Below are 15,003 nucleotides of genomic sequence, written 5' to 3'. Positions count from 1 at the left end.
CTCCCATTGAAATCAATGGGAGCTGGTCATTTCCTTTCTTCAAGCGGATTCTGCAGTTCATTCAGATGCGTACATCTGCCTCACAACACCTCCCTCACGACTAGGCCCATTCATTTGGGCCTAATCCGGAGTGGAATGCTGCGACTAGATGCCGATGCACTGCACCAGCATCCAGTCGTGGCTAGCCGTTTTTTGGACCAGAGTCTGAGGCGGCCTCCGCGACAAATTCCGGTCCAAAAAACTCACGTGTGAACTAGCCCTAAGAGCTGGGCCCCCGACCAGGCTTCAGGATAACAAGTCTCAGGGTTTGTTTACAGGGGCAAGACAGACAAGGAAAGACAACTTACAGTCTGACAATTTCAATAATCGCAGCAAAAAGTTGGACAAATTACATTCTGCTATTAGTTAGCCCCTTTGGCCCATATGAAGTGGTAGGCCCAGTTACTCTCACTGGAATTATCCTTACACAGCAACTAGCTAGTGTGTTTTACACCCATTCGCCATTTTATCCATATACAAAAAAATAAGAAGTGATTAATACACTAATCCTTTACACAATACAAAATAGACAAAGAAGACAAAGTCATAGATGACACTCCCAAGACTTTGCAAATACTTGTCTAGGATTTTGTTATCCCTGTCAATTTATCTAGAAAAAGTAATTGCAGGTCTTTAAAATAAGGAAGAAATTATTCATTGTCACTATTGTCGCATCATCATTATTCATGAATATTGTTTTTTTTTTGCTCGGCCAATAAACAGTGTGACGCAGCTTGCTCATTTGAAAAGAAAATTCTGCTTGTTCTGGTTTGTTTGTTTTTTGGTAACCAATATAAACACAGTCGCCATTTTGAAGGCAAAAAAAAATGCAAGCTTACTGACACAATTCTAGTCAAAGGCCTAGTTCACACGGGCACGGAATAGTGTATTTTGGTCCTGATTTTGATGAGGGAAGCCGCTTTCCGCTCCGGAGTAGGCCCAAAATGAATGGTCAATGAACCGTTCTGCCTAAAGAAAGGGCAGCTCGCTTCTTTTTTCCGCTCACAGAAAAAAGATCACTAGCGGTCACCATAGACCACCATTGTGAGGGGGCGGATTATGACGTGGATTCTGCGCCAAAATCCGTCCCCTCTGTCCCCGTGTGAACGAGCCCTAATAGTTACTGACCAAGTAACCCTTCAGTGCTTTAAATATTTTTTGTAAAAACAAATAAAAATGGCAAACATACACACACAGTGTCAGAATTGTTACCAATCAGTATTATAATTAAGGGACAGGCAAAAGGAGGGGAAGGAGGAAAAACTTCTGCAAGTACTAACAATCCTTAAGTAAAAAAAGATTTTTTTTTTCACTTTAGCGCAGGCTCTATATAAGACTGTATATGGGAGCAAAAAAAAAAAAAATGAGCAAAAGAAATATTTAAGGAATATTTTTTCAGATTAGCACACTGTATTAGGTGAGCAGATCAGAAACGTTCCTGCAGATTAGTGTAGAATGTGAGACTGTATTGGGTGAACAACAAAAAAACGGTAAATAATAGATTTTCTTCAGGCTATCGCAGGCTGAGTCAGTGTTTTGCTGTTAGAACTTTTGCTGTTTCTATGTAATGAAACTCTTGACCTTTAAAACAAAAGTTTTTTAAGAAAAAGGAATAGGTGTCAGTAAAAATGTTTAAAGAGGACCTTTCATCAGATTGGACACAGGCAGTTCTATATATTGCTGGAAAGCTGACAGTGCGCTGGATTCAGCGCACTGTCGGCTTTCCTGATCTGTGCCCGGTGTAAAGCGCTATCGGTCCCGGTACCGTAGCGCTTTACAGTCAGAAGGGCGTTTCTGATACTTAGCCAGGGACGCCCTTCTGCCCAGCAGCGCCTATCTCGCTGTACTGTGGAGCGGGGAGGAACGCCCCCTCCCCTTCTGATAATACTCGTCTATGGACGAGCTGTGTGAGCTCACACTGTACAGCGCGATAGGCGCTGCTGGGCAGAAGGGCGTCCCTGGCTAACTGTCAGAAACGCCCTTCTGACACTAAAGCGATACGGTCCCAGGAACGATAGCGCTTTACACCGGGCACAGATCGGGAAAGCCAACAGTGTGCTGAATTCAGCGCACTGTCAGCTTTCCAGCAGTAAATAAAACTGCATGTGCCCGATCTGATGAAAGGTCCTCTTTAAACTCTCTGTGTACAAATGAAACTGCTCTGTTGCCCAACAGACTTGATCATTGGCAATGAAAGGGATAACAGTTCTCTGTATTAGTGCAGGAATGCTGCTATCAGACTCACTCAGCACAGATATTATCCCTCACTCCTAACATCTATGATTCTATCACTAATCTGCCTGTATTTCATTAAATCTGACTACATTCTCCTTTTCCTAAGTTGCTCTAGCTTTATTTCTTGCAACTGTGAGCTTTTCAGAACTGAATGCTCTGTGTGATTCAGTGAGATGAATCACAGATCCTTCCATATATCCACCATTACAGTAAAGCCTTGTCTTCATGCTTACATCACCTTTTATACAGTGTATATGAGATGAGCACCGTAAAGTGTCTGTCTATTGGCTAAGAAGTTGTCACAGTGACTTAAGACATGTGTCTCTTCTGTGTTTTTCCTGAACAATTCTTGCTGCCGTCATTTTACTTCTTCCGATACAAATAGTCAGTTGTTTGGTTTCATAAAAAAGCTAACAATTTGGAATATACAGGTCAAAGATGGCTCATAACAAATCGGTTCCTTCATCTCTCATTGGGGCCACAGCTCAAAGTACATGTAAGTAGAGTTTTTCTACTTTTAAAGGGGCTCTATCACAAAGCTATTTTACACCCCCCGCCCGTTTTAAAATAAAACTATAAAATCATATATGTAAATCATACCTTTGCATGCACGCTGAGCGGTCGATCCTACGTCATCTTTGGTCCCGCCTTCCTCTTCTTTCTTCTTCCAGCGACGTCTTCCTGTCCTGGCTCTTCTCCTCCTTCATCTTCTTTTCTTCCGGAGTGAAGAAGTTTGCGAGAGTACCGCGCATGCTCGCGTAGTTCTAAGGGATACATAGAACTACAACAAAAATATCGTCAGCGCGTGCGCAGTAGCGCTCCAGAGGGAGCGCTACTGCGCCCGCACAGGATTTGAAGACAACCTGCCGGAAGAACAGAAGATGAAGGTGGAGAAGAGCCAGGACAGGAGGATGTAGCTGGAAGAAGAAAGAAGAGGAAGGAGGGACCGAAGATGACATCGGATTGTGCACGACCGCCCAGCGTGCATGCAAAGGTATGATTTACATATATGTTTTTATTGTTTTTATAGTTTTATTTGAAAACGGACGGGGGGTTTAAAATAAGATTAGCGGTGCTTGAATAGCCTTTTTAAAGGCTGTTCACGCATATGTGGGGCTCATACAGCATAATTATGCTGATAGAGCCCCTTTAACTAGGTGCTTATGTTATTTGCAAGCAGCATTCCTGTACTTGGTTCACTCTTTCTGTGTCAGGGATTTTTTTTGCAGCATCATAATCTGGATTTGGACTCTAGTGTTCCTGGATGTCCTGTAGTATCCTCCCTTTTCTCTCTTTACACTTACTTCTGGCAGAATTTCATGTAAAGAATCCAGTAGTAGTAGTAATCGAGGGGGAGGGGGGAGACTGTATTGTGCATTCCCCCTTTCTCAGTCAGAAATGCAAAATGATGGGGCTATTGGTAGTAGAAAAACTGATAGAGCACCACACTGGAGGCTTACTGCCCAGCAAGACCATGCAGAGATTTCAACTTTTGATGAAAATTCAAGTGCCCATTTAATCCCTATTTATTATGGGTTTAGGTCAGTGAGCAGCTCACTCACTGATTTACAGCCCTCCCTGTATGAGTTTGCTATCACAGAGCAAAAATCTGCCTCAATGTGTGAGTAAATGTAAAATGTATCAGTCTGGAGTCTAGTCTGTGTCTAATCTAGACTGGATATAACTGTAGCAAATCCTCAGCTGTGACAAGTATTAGGTCTGTAGAGGTTTGTAGCCTTTATAAGTAAACAACGTGCCCATACAATGACAGCAAGGTACAATTCCTGAAATAGTTGTGGAAATGAAACACAAAGTATATTAGTAGCAGAACTTTTCATTATACAAGGATTAAGCTTTGTTTACATAAAACCGGAAAAGCCCTTTAAGTGGAGCCAGTTATAGAAGTTATTCACATGGCAGTGCCTGTGCCATAATTCAGAATTCCATGTGCCTGCTTATTGCGTTGCCTCCTGTACCCACTTATAACAACCGGCTACAGTCACTTAGGGCCTGTGGGCATGAAGCGTAACGAATGGTTGTGCACATGATCAGAGGCTGGAATAGATAATGTTTGTTCTTGAATGTATCTCTACACAGGAAGCCTCTGTGTAAGAAATGCTGTAATTTAGTAATGGGGCATGCGGTGTGCAGTTCTTTCCAAGTTGGAAAAAAACGAAAATGTCTGTAACAGATTAACTTCTTCATGGTCTAAGTGTAGTGTAACATTACTGCTGAACTCATTCATGTAAGCGGCAAGGGCTCAAATCATGTCATTTGCTTCATTTTCTCATTAAGAATGACTTTTTACATGGTTCCCTATGTTGTGGGGTTTGGGCTTTGATTTATTCATTGATACTTAGTTGGCTTTAGTAGACTTTTGTATGGTGTACTGTGTGTTGGTGCATGGTTGTTGTTTTATTAATAGATGCAGGTTTGCAGGTTTCATTATCTGGTATGTTCTCTTTAACATTATAGATGTTTAGCATCACTAACAGCAATGAGATAGCATTATATGCAACTTAGACCCTATTCACGTAAAAGTGAAAAATGGCTGTATCGTCCTTTTGGGGTTTTTTTAAAGGTCTTTCACACAGCCGTTTTATAAACTGTGAAAGTCTAATACTTGTTGCATTTGGTAATCCGTTCAATACCAAACCAAGTGGAGAGCTTATGAGAGCACACAGACCCCATAGACCAGGGGTAGGGAATAGAGATGAGCGAGTACTGTTCGAATCAGCCGATCTGAACAGCACGCACGCATTGAAATGAATGGAAGCACCTGGTACTTCCGCTTTGACGCTGGCCGGCCACTTAACCCCCCGCGTGCCAGCTACGTCCATTCATTTCAATGCGTGCGTGCTATTCAGATCGGCTGATCCGAACAGTACTCGCTCATCTCTAGTAGGGAACCTTCGGCTCTCCAGCTGCTGTAAAACTACAACTCCCAACATGCTCCATTCACTTATATGGGAGTCCCAAGAACAGCAGAGCAAGTATGCATGCTAGGAGTTGTAGTTTTACAACAGCTGGAGAGCTGTACGTTCCCTACCCCTGCCACACACTATAATGGAGTCCGTATGCTTTCTGCATGCTGCCCGCACGGAACATGCGGACAGAAAAGTACTTTGTGATCTACTTTCATGTCTGCATGACTCGTGTGGGCAGCGCACGGAAAGCACCCCGGGTCCATGTGCTTTCACTGCACACCGCTTGCCAATGCGTTCGGTATTCCATTCTGGGGGGTCCCAATGCGGACTACCCAAGCAGATTACCAGACGCAGATGTGAACCAAGCATAAGTCAGTTTTTTTTAGCCAACTATAAAAACTGTCCATCAAAGAACTTACATGTCCTATATTTGTCCATTTTGATAGCTACACGGACTCAATAGAAGTCAATGGATCCTATTTTAATGGACGTTACTCAGCTAACAATCTATTTAGAAAGTCATTAAAAACAACTGACTTTTTTTGTTTTTCACAGATATTTGGCACGTGAAATATAGAAAAGTCTGTTTCTTTCAAATTCTGCATGCTTATTAAATTTTTAATGGTTTCTTAAAGGGGTTTTCTGTTCTAAAATATTGATTACATTTCCAAGGTGAGGGTGCAACACCAAGGATAGACGGCAGTCAGCTATTGTCAAGAAGCTTAATCACAGTCCGTGACCAGACCAGGTTACTGCAGATCAGCTCCCAGTTACATTAATCAGAGCTAAATTGCAGTATCCTGATTTGGTCACTACTCAGAGAATGGAGCAGGAAGCAGTCAGCTTAGTTCTCTGTGTATGAGCTGCTTAGCACAGCTGGTCAGTAGGGTTGTCTGGTGTCACTGATATTGAATATGCTTAGGACAGGACCTCAATATTTTTGTCTGGAAAAACCCTTTAAATGGGTTGTCCCATCTCAAAGATCCTATCTATACTGGTAGTTTATGTAAATTGAAGCCTTTTCCTAAATATATTGCTTTAGAAATTCTGCTTTCTTTGCCTGCAATGTGACCTTATTCCTCCCATTGTTTACAAGGTGTTGCTATAACGGACCTTGGAGATAGGACAAGTGACATCACTTACTCCGTGCGTGCCGACAGGACAATCCATTCAATTAATTGCACTTTGCTGATAAAGCCAAGCCTGTTATCTCTCTATGTAAACACACAGATAACACGGAGTCCATTCTGTACAAGAATCTGCAGATTATCTGCTCTGCTTAAGTGTTCTGTGTCCCATTCAGAAGAGATGTGAAGGGAGGAGAAATACAGGAAGTGAGAAGCAGACACTGCATACAGCCTGGTTGATACACTGACATGGGAGAACCTCTTTAACAAAATCATCCAGCTTTTAGAAATAACAGCTACAATTATATGTTCATGATTATTTGATGGAGCCAAACACATGAAATATATATTTATATGTTCATAAATATGCTTGTACAGAGTTGGATTCATATATCTAGATTCATGTGCAATACGTAGATAATGTAGATAGATAAATTAATTGCGGCAATGTCCTAAATACTCAGCAGTACGATATATTTAGGCCAGAAGACTATTCATGCTTTCAACCAAATTTATTATTTGTTTTAGACACAAGGTGACTAGTTTATTGGGAACGGGGCAAGGCTTAAAGGGGTTGTCCCATCCTATCTATACTGCTAGTTTATGTGGATTTAAGACTTTTCCTAAATGCATTGCTTTATCAAAACTGCTTTGTTTGGCCGCTATCTTAATGTATTCACTTCATTGTTGACACTGTGTTTCTATGGCAACTGGGCTTATCTGCTCAGTTCCCAAGTGATGTAGCTCCCTGCTCTCAGAGGGGAGGGAGGGGCTGAGTGCTGGCAGCAGCTCTGAGCTGAGGGTGTCTGACAAGCAACGGAGCTCCGGGATTACTGTGAATTCTATCTTCAGCTTTTCCACTTATCAGCCGATTTAACTGAATTTGGCTGATAAGTGCTGAGATAAGGAGTCCAGTACCTCTGTATGTAATGCAACCTGACTCAAATCCAGCTCTGCTACATCAGTTTCCACATCAGCTTCATACTGTGGTAATGCATTTACAACCAATCCCTCATTACTGACTGCAAACATAGCAGATAACAGAGCAAGTGAAACCCCGCCCACCAATGTGCCGAGAAATCCAGGAAGTGAAGAGAGCACAGATCCCTGCAGGCTGCAGAACAAGAGTTATGGGAATACCCCTTTAAGATGCGATATTGGGTGTTAAAAAAATAAATAAATCACAATTTTGGCAATTTTTTTTAGGCTAAAGCAGATGTGGCAGATTTATCATCCAACATCAGCCATGTGGATAAATCTGGTGCACTGGTGCATCTTTAGACTGCAGTTTAAAGGAAGTCTCTATGGGGATATTGATTTTTCACTAAACACACATAGGAATAGGCTTTAGAAAGGCTATTCTAGCCCTACTTCTGTTTTTGTCCTGGTTGCCATTATGCTAGTACAGAAATGTCCAACATATGTAGTTCTTCTGTGTTTATACAGTCAGGGCTATATTACTTTGTAGCCCTGATTATACTGGAGGATGATAAAATGGCTTCCATCCAATAATAATGTATGCAGGGAAGTTTGGGGATTGCAGGAGTTAAACTGGCTTGGTTTCCTATAATTAGTCATCGATAGAGCTGCACACCCTGATGACTGTGCATTATAATGTTATTGTAACCTTCTCACCCACTGGGTAAAATAAGAACAGATTTTAATATAGAGATGGCATCAACATGAGGCTGAAACTGTGTCCTTCATGTGGAGAAACTTGTATTGTGTACACCCCACCCACTTGCATGCTGACTTTCTTGGGTTAATTAAATATGATGAATGATAATTAGTTTCTTGTAGTGATCTGTAACAGTCTCCTGAATGTATATCTTATACGCCAATTATACTGGAAGATCTGTGCTTCAAGTATATGGAATGAAACCTACCATAGGAGAAACCACAATGACTTCTAGGGAACAAACCAGAGGTCATAGGGTTCCCATTTTATGTTGATTTGTGTTCTTTATGGCCTATTTGCTTAAAAATCGCTTACGCACGGAAACTAGACTATAATAGGAACTGCCGGATTTCCACCCAAAATCGGCAAAGAGAATAGTCCTGCTTGCATAGTTTAAGCAGAGGGGAGGATGAAGTCTCTAGATGGTCAATCAATTCGAGTGTGACCGCAGCCTAAAGAAGTTATCTTTAGAGTAACTTTTCTTCTAGAGACATTCTGCGATTCTTAAAGCTTACCTCAGTTTTTTTGGCGGGTTGGTGTGGCGATAAATTGAAGATATAACAAAAATGGTAGAAAAGAGAGGATGAGTGAGTGTCAAGGTAATTCAAGGGCTTGTTCAGGGAGATTAAATTTACTTACCTGATCCAGCAGATAATAGTGATGGACCTGGGGTTCTGGCCTGGGTCACATGTTGAGAAACATTGCCCCGGCCTGGGGTTTTCACCCCTTTTCCCAAGGTTCATCAAGACGCGATATTGGTAGCATGCTTGCATTATTGGAGGAGGGAGGCCGTTTTGACAAAGCTGACAGCAGAACGCCACTCTTTAATGAAAATGAATGAAAACATTATATGGTAATATTGACTGATATGAAAGGGTTATTTGCCCCATTGACCTAATAGTACCAACATCTCCAGAACTTCTAAGTAAATGACAACTTTAAATTCCTTTTTTTTTTCTTACTCCCCTAAATAAATGCAGTCTTGGGTGGGTCTTTGCTGTTATCTGATCGTTCTCCCTGACTGTATTATATCTTACATTTCCCAGTTTCACCTTATTGTACCATGTATACTTCAGGCGCTCTCTGTTGACTTTATCACATTAGAAATCTCATGGTTTCGCTACGTCACAGTGTTAAAAATGGAAAAAAAAGTTTCATAGAAAGTGGTGGATTGTTGTCAAATCTAGATCTTAGCTGTAGAAGAATTGTGCATGAAGGTATTTAAGGAGGGACCGCTTAGGACCTCAGGTCAGGTTCCCTTTATCTCTTGTGATCTTTGATACTATACACAATAAACTCTTTAAGATACAGTAGCCTTGCTTAAGCAAAGAGATATTTTCGTCATTGCTGAGGCCTGTTATGAAGATTTTACAAAACGTCAATTGTCCATCATATGATGCAATAGATATTTAAGCAATCTGGGGAAAAATAAAGTCAAAAAATGTAATTAAATAGAATTTTGTCTTGTGATATGGGACGTAACAGGTTAATCTTGGACAGTAAGGAACGTAAACAAAATCTATATGTGTTCTATACTGAGACTACAAAGCTACGGGCTCTAGAAAGGTCAGCGCTTTATCTTTTAGTGCAATTACTCTTGAAGACGTGTAAATTAGTGAAGATTTTTCTAATCCTATCAAGTGGCTTAAAGACTCTGGAAACCAACTTGTGCTGGAGAGAAAATCCTACAAAGATGCTCGTCTATGTCAATGGGGCATTGCTGGTAACTGTAAAAGAGGGTGTACATAGCTGTATAATACATATATACTGTACTATATAGAAAGAACGCAATGAAATGAAAGATGAAGAAATCCTAGTAGACCTATGACTTCTCGTAGCGTGTAAGGCACTAGCACCTATCCCTTGTGGTAGGTGCCGCAGGATCTTTTTTATTGTTTGGCATCTTAGAATCAGAAGTTCGAGATGCAAACAATGTAAAAGGTTGGTGAAGCTATAAATATAGAAGAAAACAGAGGACTAAACAAACTCTGTTCTACCTACACACAGGTGTCTTTGTATGGTGTATTGCAGGTGGAATAATGATCCTTTAACATGTCATTTCTCTGGGCCAGCCGGGTGACTGTAAAAAATACAAAAATAACAAAGCAAAATTCTTAAGTGGCTCGTATTTCCTCCCCAGACATTATGGTAGACAGCTGAATATCTGTGTTTGTTTCTACAGGAAGGATGCCCGTGCCTTTGAAGAACCTTCAGCAGTTGGCCCTATATGTGGGGGTAGTGTCAGGAGGAGGATGTGCCATGATGTATTATTTAATTCAGAGTAAGTGGAGAGGGTAACTTAGATTCTATGGTTCTCTTCCTTTCTCACATACTCCAGATTCTTACATTGTCTGCGTATGTAAAGACGCAATGAACAATTCATAGGATAAATGTGTATTTCCTCCCGGGAAGCTGCTATGTTACTGCTTAGTACATGATAAAACACAATGGTACAGAAGGCTGTTAGGCTGCGGCATAGCTTATAGCCATGTGAAAAAATATTTACACCCCTCTCTTCCTGCTGCTTCCTAATATTACATGATTGAGACAATGGAAAACATAAACTACACTCTGAAGGATACTTGATTTATTTAGGTAACGTAAGACTGTTATCCAACAAACGTGTGCAAAAGTAATGGTTCCTTTAAGACAGGACCTATTTGGCAATCTTTATGTAATGTCACAGGGTATATTTTTAGGACATATGTACAGGGGTTGTATTGATGATTAAGTGGTTGTGCCTCCATTCCAAGCAATATTTGCACTTGTACCATTGCAATAATTTGATCTCAGTCCTTTACATTTCTGCTAAAGAGAGTCTACCACCTCTCCAAGCATATTCCACCATCACCGTCAAGTTACAGATCACATTACAGTGATACACAACCACCATTACTCCCGATCCTACACACGCTTCACTCTGACCTGTCTAGGTGGGATACCAAGGATGGACCCGTACAATGGAGAGGCGATCCTAGTGTGAACCTACTATATGCTTGTTATATGGGTTATCCAGGACTTGGAGCAACTATTGTGAGCATACTCACCTATACTTAGTATTTAAAACTTGTATAAAAGCATGCCTACACTATCTATTCTTGTGGTTTTGGCTTTGGTTTCTGAAAAAACATCAGATGTTAGTCCGTGTGAAAACTTCTATTTCAGACCCATTCTGTTTATGTAATAATATGTATTATGTTTCTCAACATTTTAGAGTCCTTTGCCCAGAAAGAATATTACTTGGATGCGTTGCAGAAGCTTGAGTCTCAGTCTAATGTCTTAGAGAGGTTAGGAGCTCCACCACTTAAGGTCCACAATCTTCGACTGACTGACAGATACAACCGTGTTGACAAGACAACGGCCCAGGTGGGTTTCATACAGAATCCATAATGACTATGGCGATGGCAAAATGCCATACATATTATGATGATCTGGGTCACGGCAACATATATGGGGCCCCCGGCCCTACAGTTAGGCCTTCCGTTAGCTGGTTGGATGATCACATGTTTTATGGAGGATAATAGATACAGAGTATTGGGAGCACATCCCCTGTGTAGCCAGATAAGCTATACACCCGAATGGGGAAGTGACTGTAGATATAATTTCCCTCCCCCCCCACAGATTGGGGGGGGGGGAGGGGTGTTCCAGCATGCCCAATTCAATCTGCAGCTTTTCCCCTATGGTGTGGAAATGACAGGGACATCACATTTTAATGGGAGCTTTCTTCTAAGTTCTATACATTAGGATATTACTTCAGTGTTCTCATGTAGTGTGGTGACTCACCTTAAGTACATATACATATGAAACTCTCCTCACTTCCTTACAGGCAGCTATGACATTATTAGGTGATGTCATATATTGGGAATTTAAGGAACCTTTATATATAACACTTGTTTTGTACTAATGTGTTTCATGCACTTCCAGATCAAGATACCAGTGTCAGGAACCTTAATGGCCGGGTATCTCTACAGCTCAGCTGTCAAAGACCAGTTCAGCCGAAGGTGTGTATGGACAGCAAAGACTATGATTACTTACATCTTGTGTTTACTAGTGTGAAGGAGGCTCCAAGACAAAATACTATTCTCTGGCCTGTCAGAAAGATACATGATGGCTGAATGTGTGAGTTATCCACTTCCTTCTAACATAGTGTCTTTTGTGGACTGACTTACTGTTCTCACATATCTTTAAAGGAGTCTGTCAGTAGGAAAATCAGTATCAAGCTAAAAAAAAGTCTCCATTCTCATGAAAACCAGGATTTTTGTATTATGCAAATTAGATGAGAAGGGCATTAGGGACAATTCTTCTTCTGCCCCTTCACTGTCTGCTCTAGATAATTGCCCCTAACTGCTGCCCAGCTCCACCTACCCCATTACTTGAGTGACATCTTCCACATTTTGTGTGCAGTCAGTTATCTGGAGTGGAGAGCGAAGCCCTGGCAGGATAAGAAATACCTAGAAAGCCCTTTTCAGTTCATTTTCATAAGAATAAAATTCAGATTTTTATAAAAATGGAGCTATAATGCAGAATAAGAAAGGTATCTTTGGAAAATGTAGAAGCTGCTCTACAGGACACTGTTATTAGTTTGACAGACTCACTTTATTCACTTCTAGGAGAACCTTAATGTCAATCTCATAGGGGTGAATAGAGAAACTGATTTCTTGTCCACGCCTAAACTTCTGCGTCAGGGGCCACACGGTGGCTCAGTGGTTAGCACTGCAGCCTTGCAGCACTGGAGTCCTGGTGTTCAAATCCCGCCAAGGGCATAAAACCATCTACAAGGAGTTTGTATGTTCTCCCCGTGTTTGCATGGATTTCCATCCCATATTCCAAAGACATACTGATAGGGAAAAATGTACATTGTGAGCTCTATGTGGGGCTTACAATCTTTTGCTTTTACTTTTTTACTTTTTTGGTAGAGTTGGAAGGGACCTCAAGGGCCATCAGGTCCAACCCCCTGCGAGTGCAGGTTTTCCTAAATCATCCCAGCTATATGTTTATCCAGATTCCTCTTGAAGATTTCCATTGATGGAGCGCCCACCACCTCCCGTGGCAGCCTATTCCACTCTCTCACTACCCTCACTGTCAGAAAGTTTTTCCTAATGTCTAATCTGTATCTCTTTCCCTTTAGTTTCATCCCATTGCTTCTTGTACTTCCTTGTGCTAATGAGAATAGGGTAGATCCCTCTGCACTGTGACTACCTTTCAGATATTTGTAGACTGCTATTAAATCTCCCCTCAGCCTTCTCTTCTGCAAACTAAACAATCCCAGTTCTTTTAGCCGCTCCTCATAGGACATGGTTTGCAGACCTTCCACCATTTTGGTTGCTCTTCTCTGGACTTGCTCCAATATATCGATGTCTTTCTTGAATTGAGGCGCCCAGAACTGTACACAGTATTCCAGGTGTGGTCTGACCAGGGAAGAGTACAGCGGAATAATGACCTCTCGATCTAGATTCAATGCTTGTCTTAATACATCCCAGAATTTTATTCGCCTTTTTTGCAGCAGCACCGCACTGTTGGCTCATGTTGAATTTGTGATCTACTATTATGCCCAAGTCCTTTTCCCCTATGCTATCACTTAGTTCTATTCCTCCCATACTATATATGTTTTTTACATTTCTGTTACCCAGATGTAGAACTTTGCATTTGTCCCTGTTAAATACCATTTTGTTGGCCTCAGCCCATTGTTCCAGTGTGCCTAAGTCCTTTTGAATACACTCTCTCCTCTCTAGTGTTGGCTATTCCTCCTATCTTCGTATCATCTGCAAATTTTATGAGTTCCCCAATAATTCCATCATCCAGATCATTTATAAAGATATTAAAAAGTACTGGGCCCAGAACAGAGCCCTGCGGCACCCCGCTTTTGACTTTCTTCCAGTTCGATGTGTAGCCATTTCGTATTACTCGTTGTGCCCGATCATTAAGCCAGTTGTGAATCCACCTAACTGATTTTTTGTCAAAGCCATACTTAATCATTTTTTCAATAAGAAGGTTATGTGATACTTTATCAAATGCCTTACTGAAGTCAAGATATACTATGTCCACGGCATTCCCTTGGTCCAACCATTCAGTGATTTTGTTGTAGAAGGAAATCAGGTTAGTCTGACAAGATTTATTGGTCATAAAGCCGTGCTGGCTCTGGTTAATTAATGCCTTCCCATCCAGGTACCGAAGTAAATGTTCCTTGACAATTTGCTCAAAGATTTTTCCTGCTATCGAGGTCAGACTTACCGGCCTGTAATTTCCTGGATCGTCCCTTTTCCCCTTTTTGTAGATGGGGACAACATTTGCCCTTTTCCAATCTAAAGGGACCACTCCTGTTTCCCATGACTTACCGAAGATTATAGCAAGGGGTTCTGTTATTTCCTCTACATTTAATCTACATTTAAGAAAAAAAAAAATAAACTTCTGCATCAGTTACAGATTCTTATTATTGGTCATGTGACACAGCTGAGGACTAGAATGAAGTGGATGATACACTAATAGTCACTGATGAGAATATTACCTCCATTACAATTTACATTGTGTACCATTCTAAGAGCCCACAGCATAACATTCTTCTAGGAGTGCTTCTTTAACCTGAACAATTAGAACCTTCTCCTCAGTGTCTAATCAAGATATTTACTATACTTTTTTTTCTCCTTAGGTGGAACCTTCAAGATGTCATTTTAAAACTGAATAATGGCGAAAGTGTCCCTATTTACCACTCTAATAATCAGGTGGAAGAAAACTAGTCGAGTATCAAATGTTTTTATTAAAATCCCAAATACCATCTAATGTGTTTTAGATCTCTTCAAAGGACTTGTATAGTTTTGAGAAGAGGGCAAAACCAACATTTTGGAGAAAACGTTCATGCTCACTCTTTCCCCAATAAAGTAAATGCAATTGGGACAGAATTGCAAAAATGGGCCAAAATAAGTCTTTTGCCCATAATAGCCAACCACACATCTTTCTTTTATGTTTCAAGAGGCCTATGAGAAATTAAAGTCTTACCTTG

General features: G+C 41.0%; 1 protein-coding gene across 1 annotated transcript in view; it reads left to right on the top strand.

The window, feature by feature from the left end:
- Nucleotides 1-14,778, top strand: part of COA1 (cytochrome c oxidase assembly factor 1) — a 66,453-nt gene extending 51,675 nt beyond the window's left edge. The window contains exons 3-6 of the mRNA XM_075271231.1: nt 10,189-10,287; nt 11,221-11,372; nt 11,931-12,007; nt 14,653-14,778. Coding sequence (XP_075127332.1) covers nt 10,194-10,287; nt 11,221-11,372; nt 11,931-12,007; nt 14,653-14,740 — 411 coding nt within the window. The 5' untranslated portion in view covers nt 10,189-10,193 and the 3' untranslated portion in view covers nt 14,741-14,778. The remainder of the gene's footprint in view (nt 1-10,188; nt 10,288-11,220; nt 11,373-11,930; nt 12,008-14,652) is intronic.
- The last annotated feature ends 225 nt before the right edge of the window (nt 14,779-15,003 follow it).

Source organism: Leptodactylus fuscus, chromosome 4 (assembly GCF_031893055.1).
Source record: "Leptodactylus fuscus isolate aLepFus1 chromosome 4, aLepFus1.hap2, whole genome shotgun sequence".
In the NCBI taxonomy this organism is placed as follows: domain Eukaryota; kingdom Metazoa; phylum Chordata; class Amphibia; order Anura; family Leptodactylidae; genus Leptodactylus; species Leptodactylus fuscus.
Note: the sequence above shows the minus strand (reverse complement) of the source record. Positions and strands in the feature narration are given on the sequence as shown.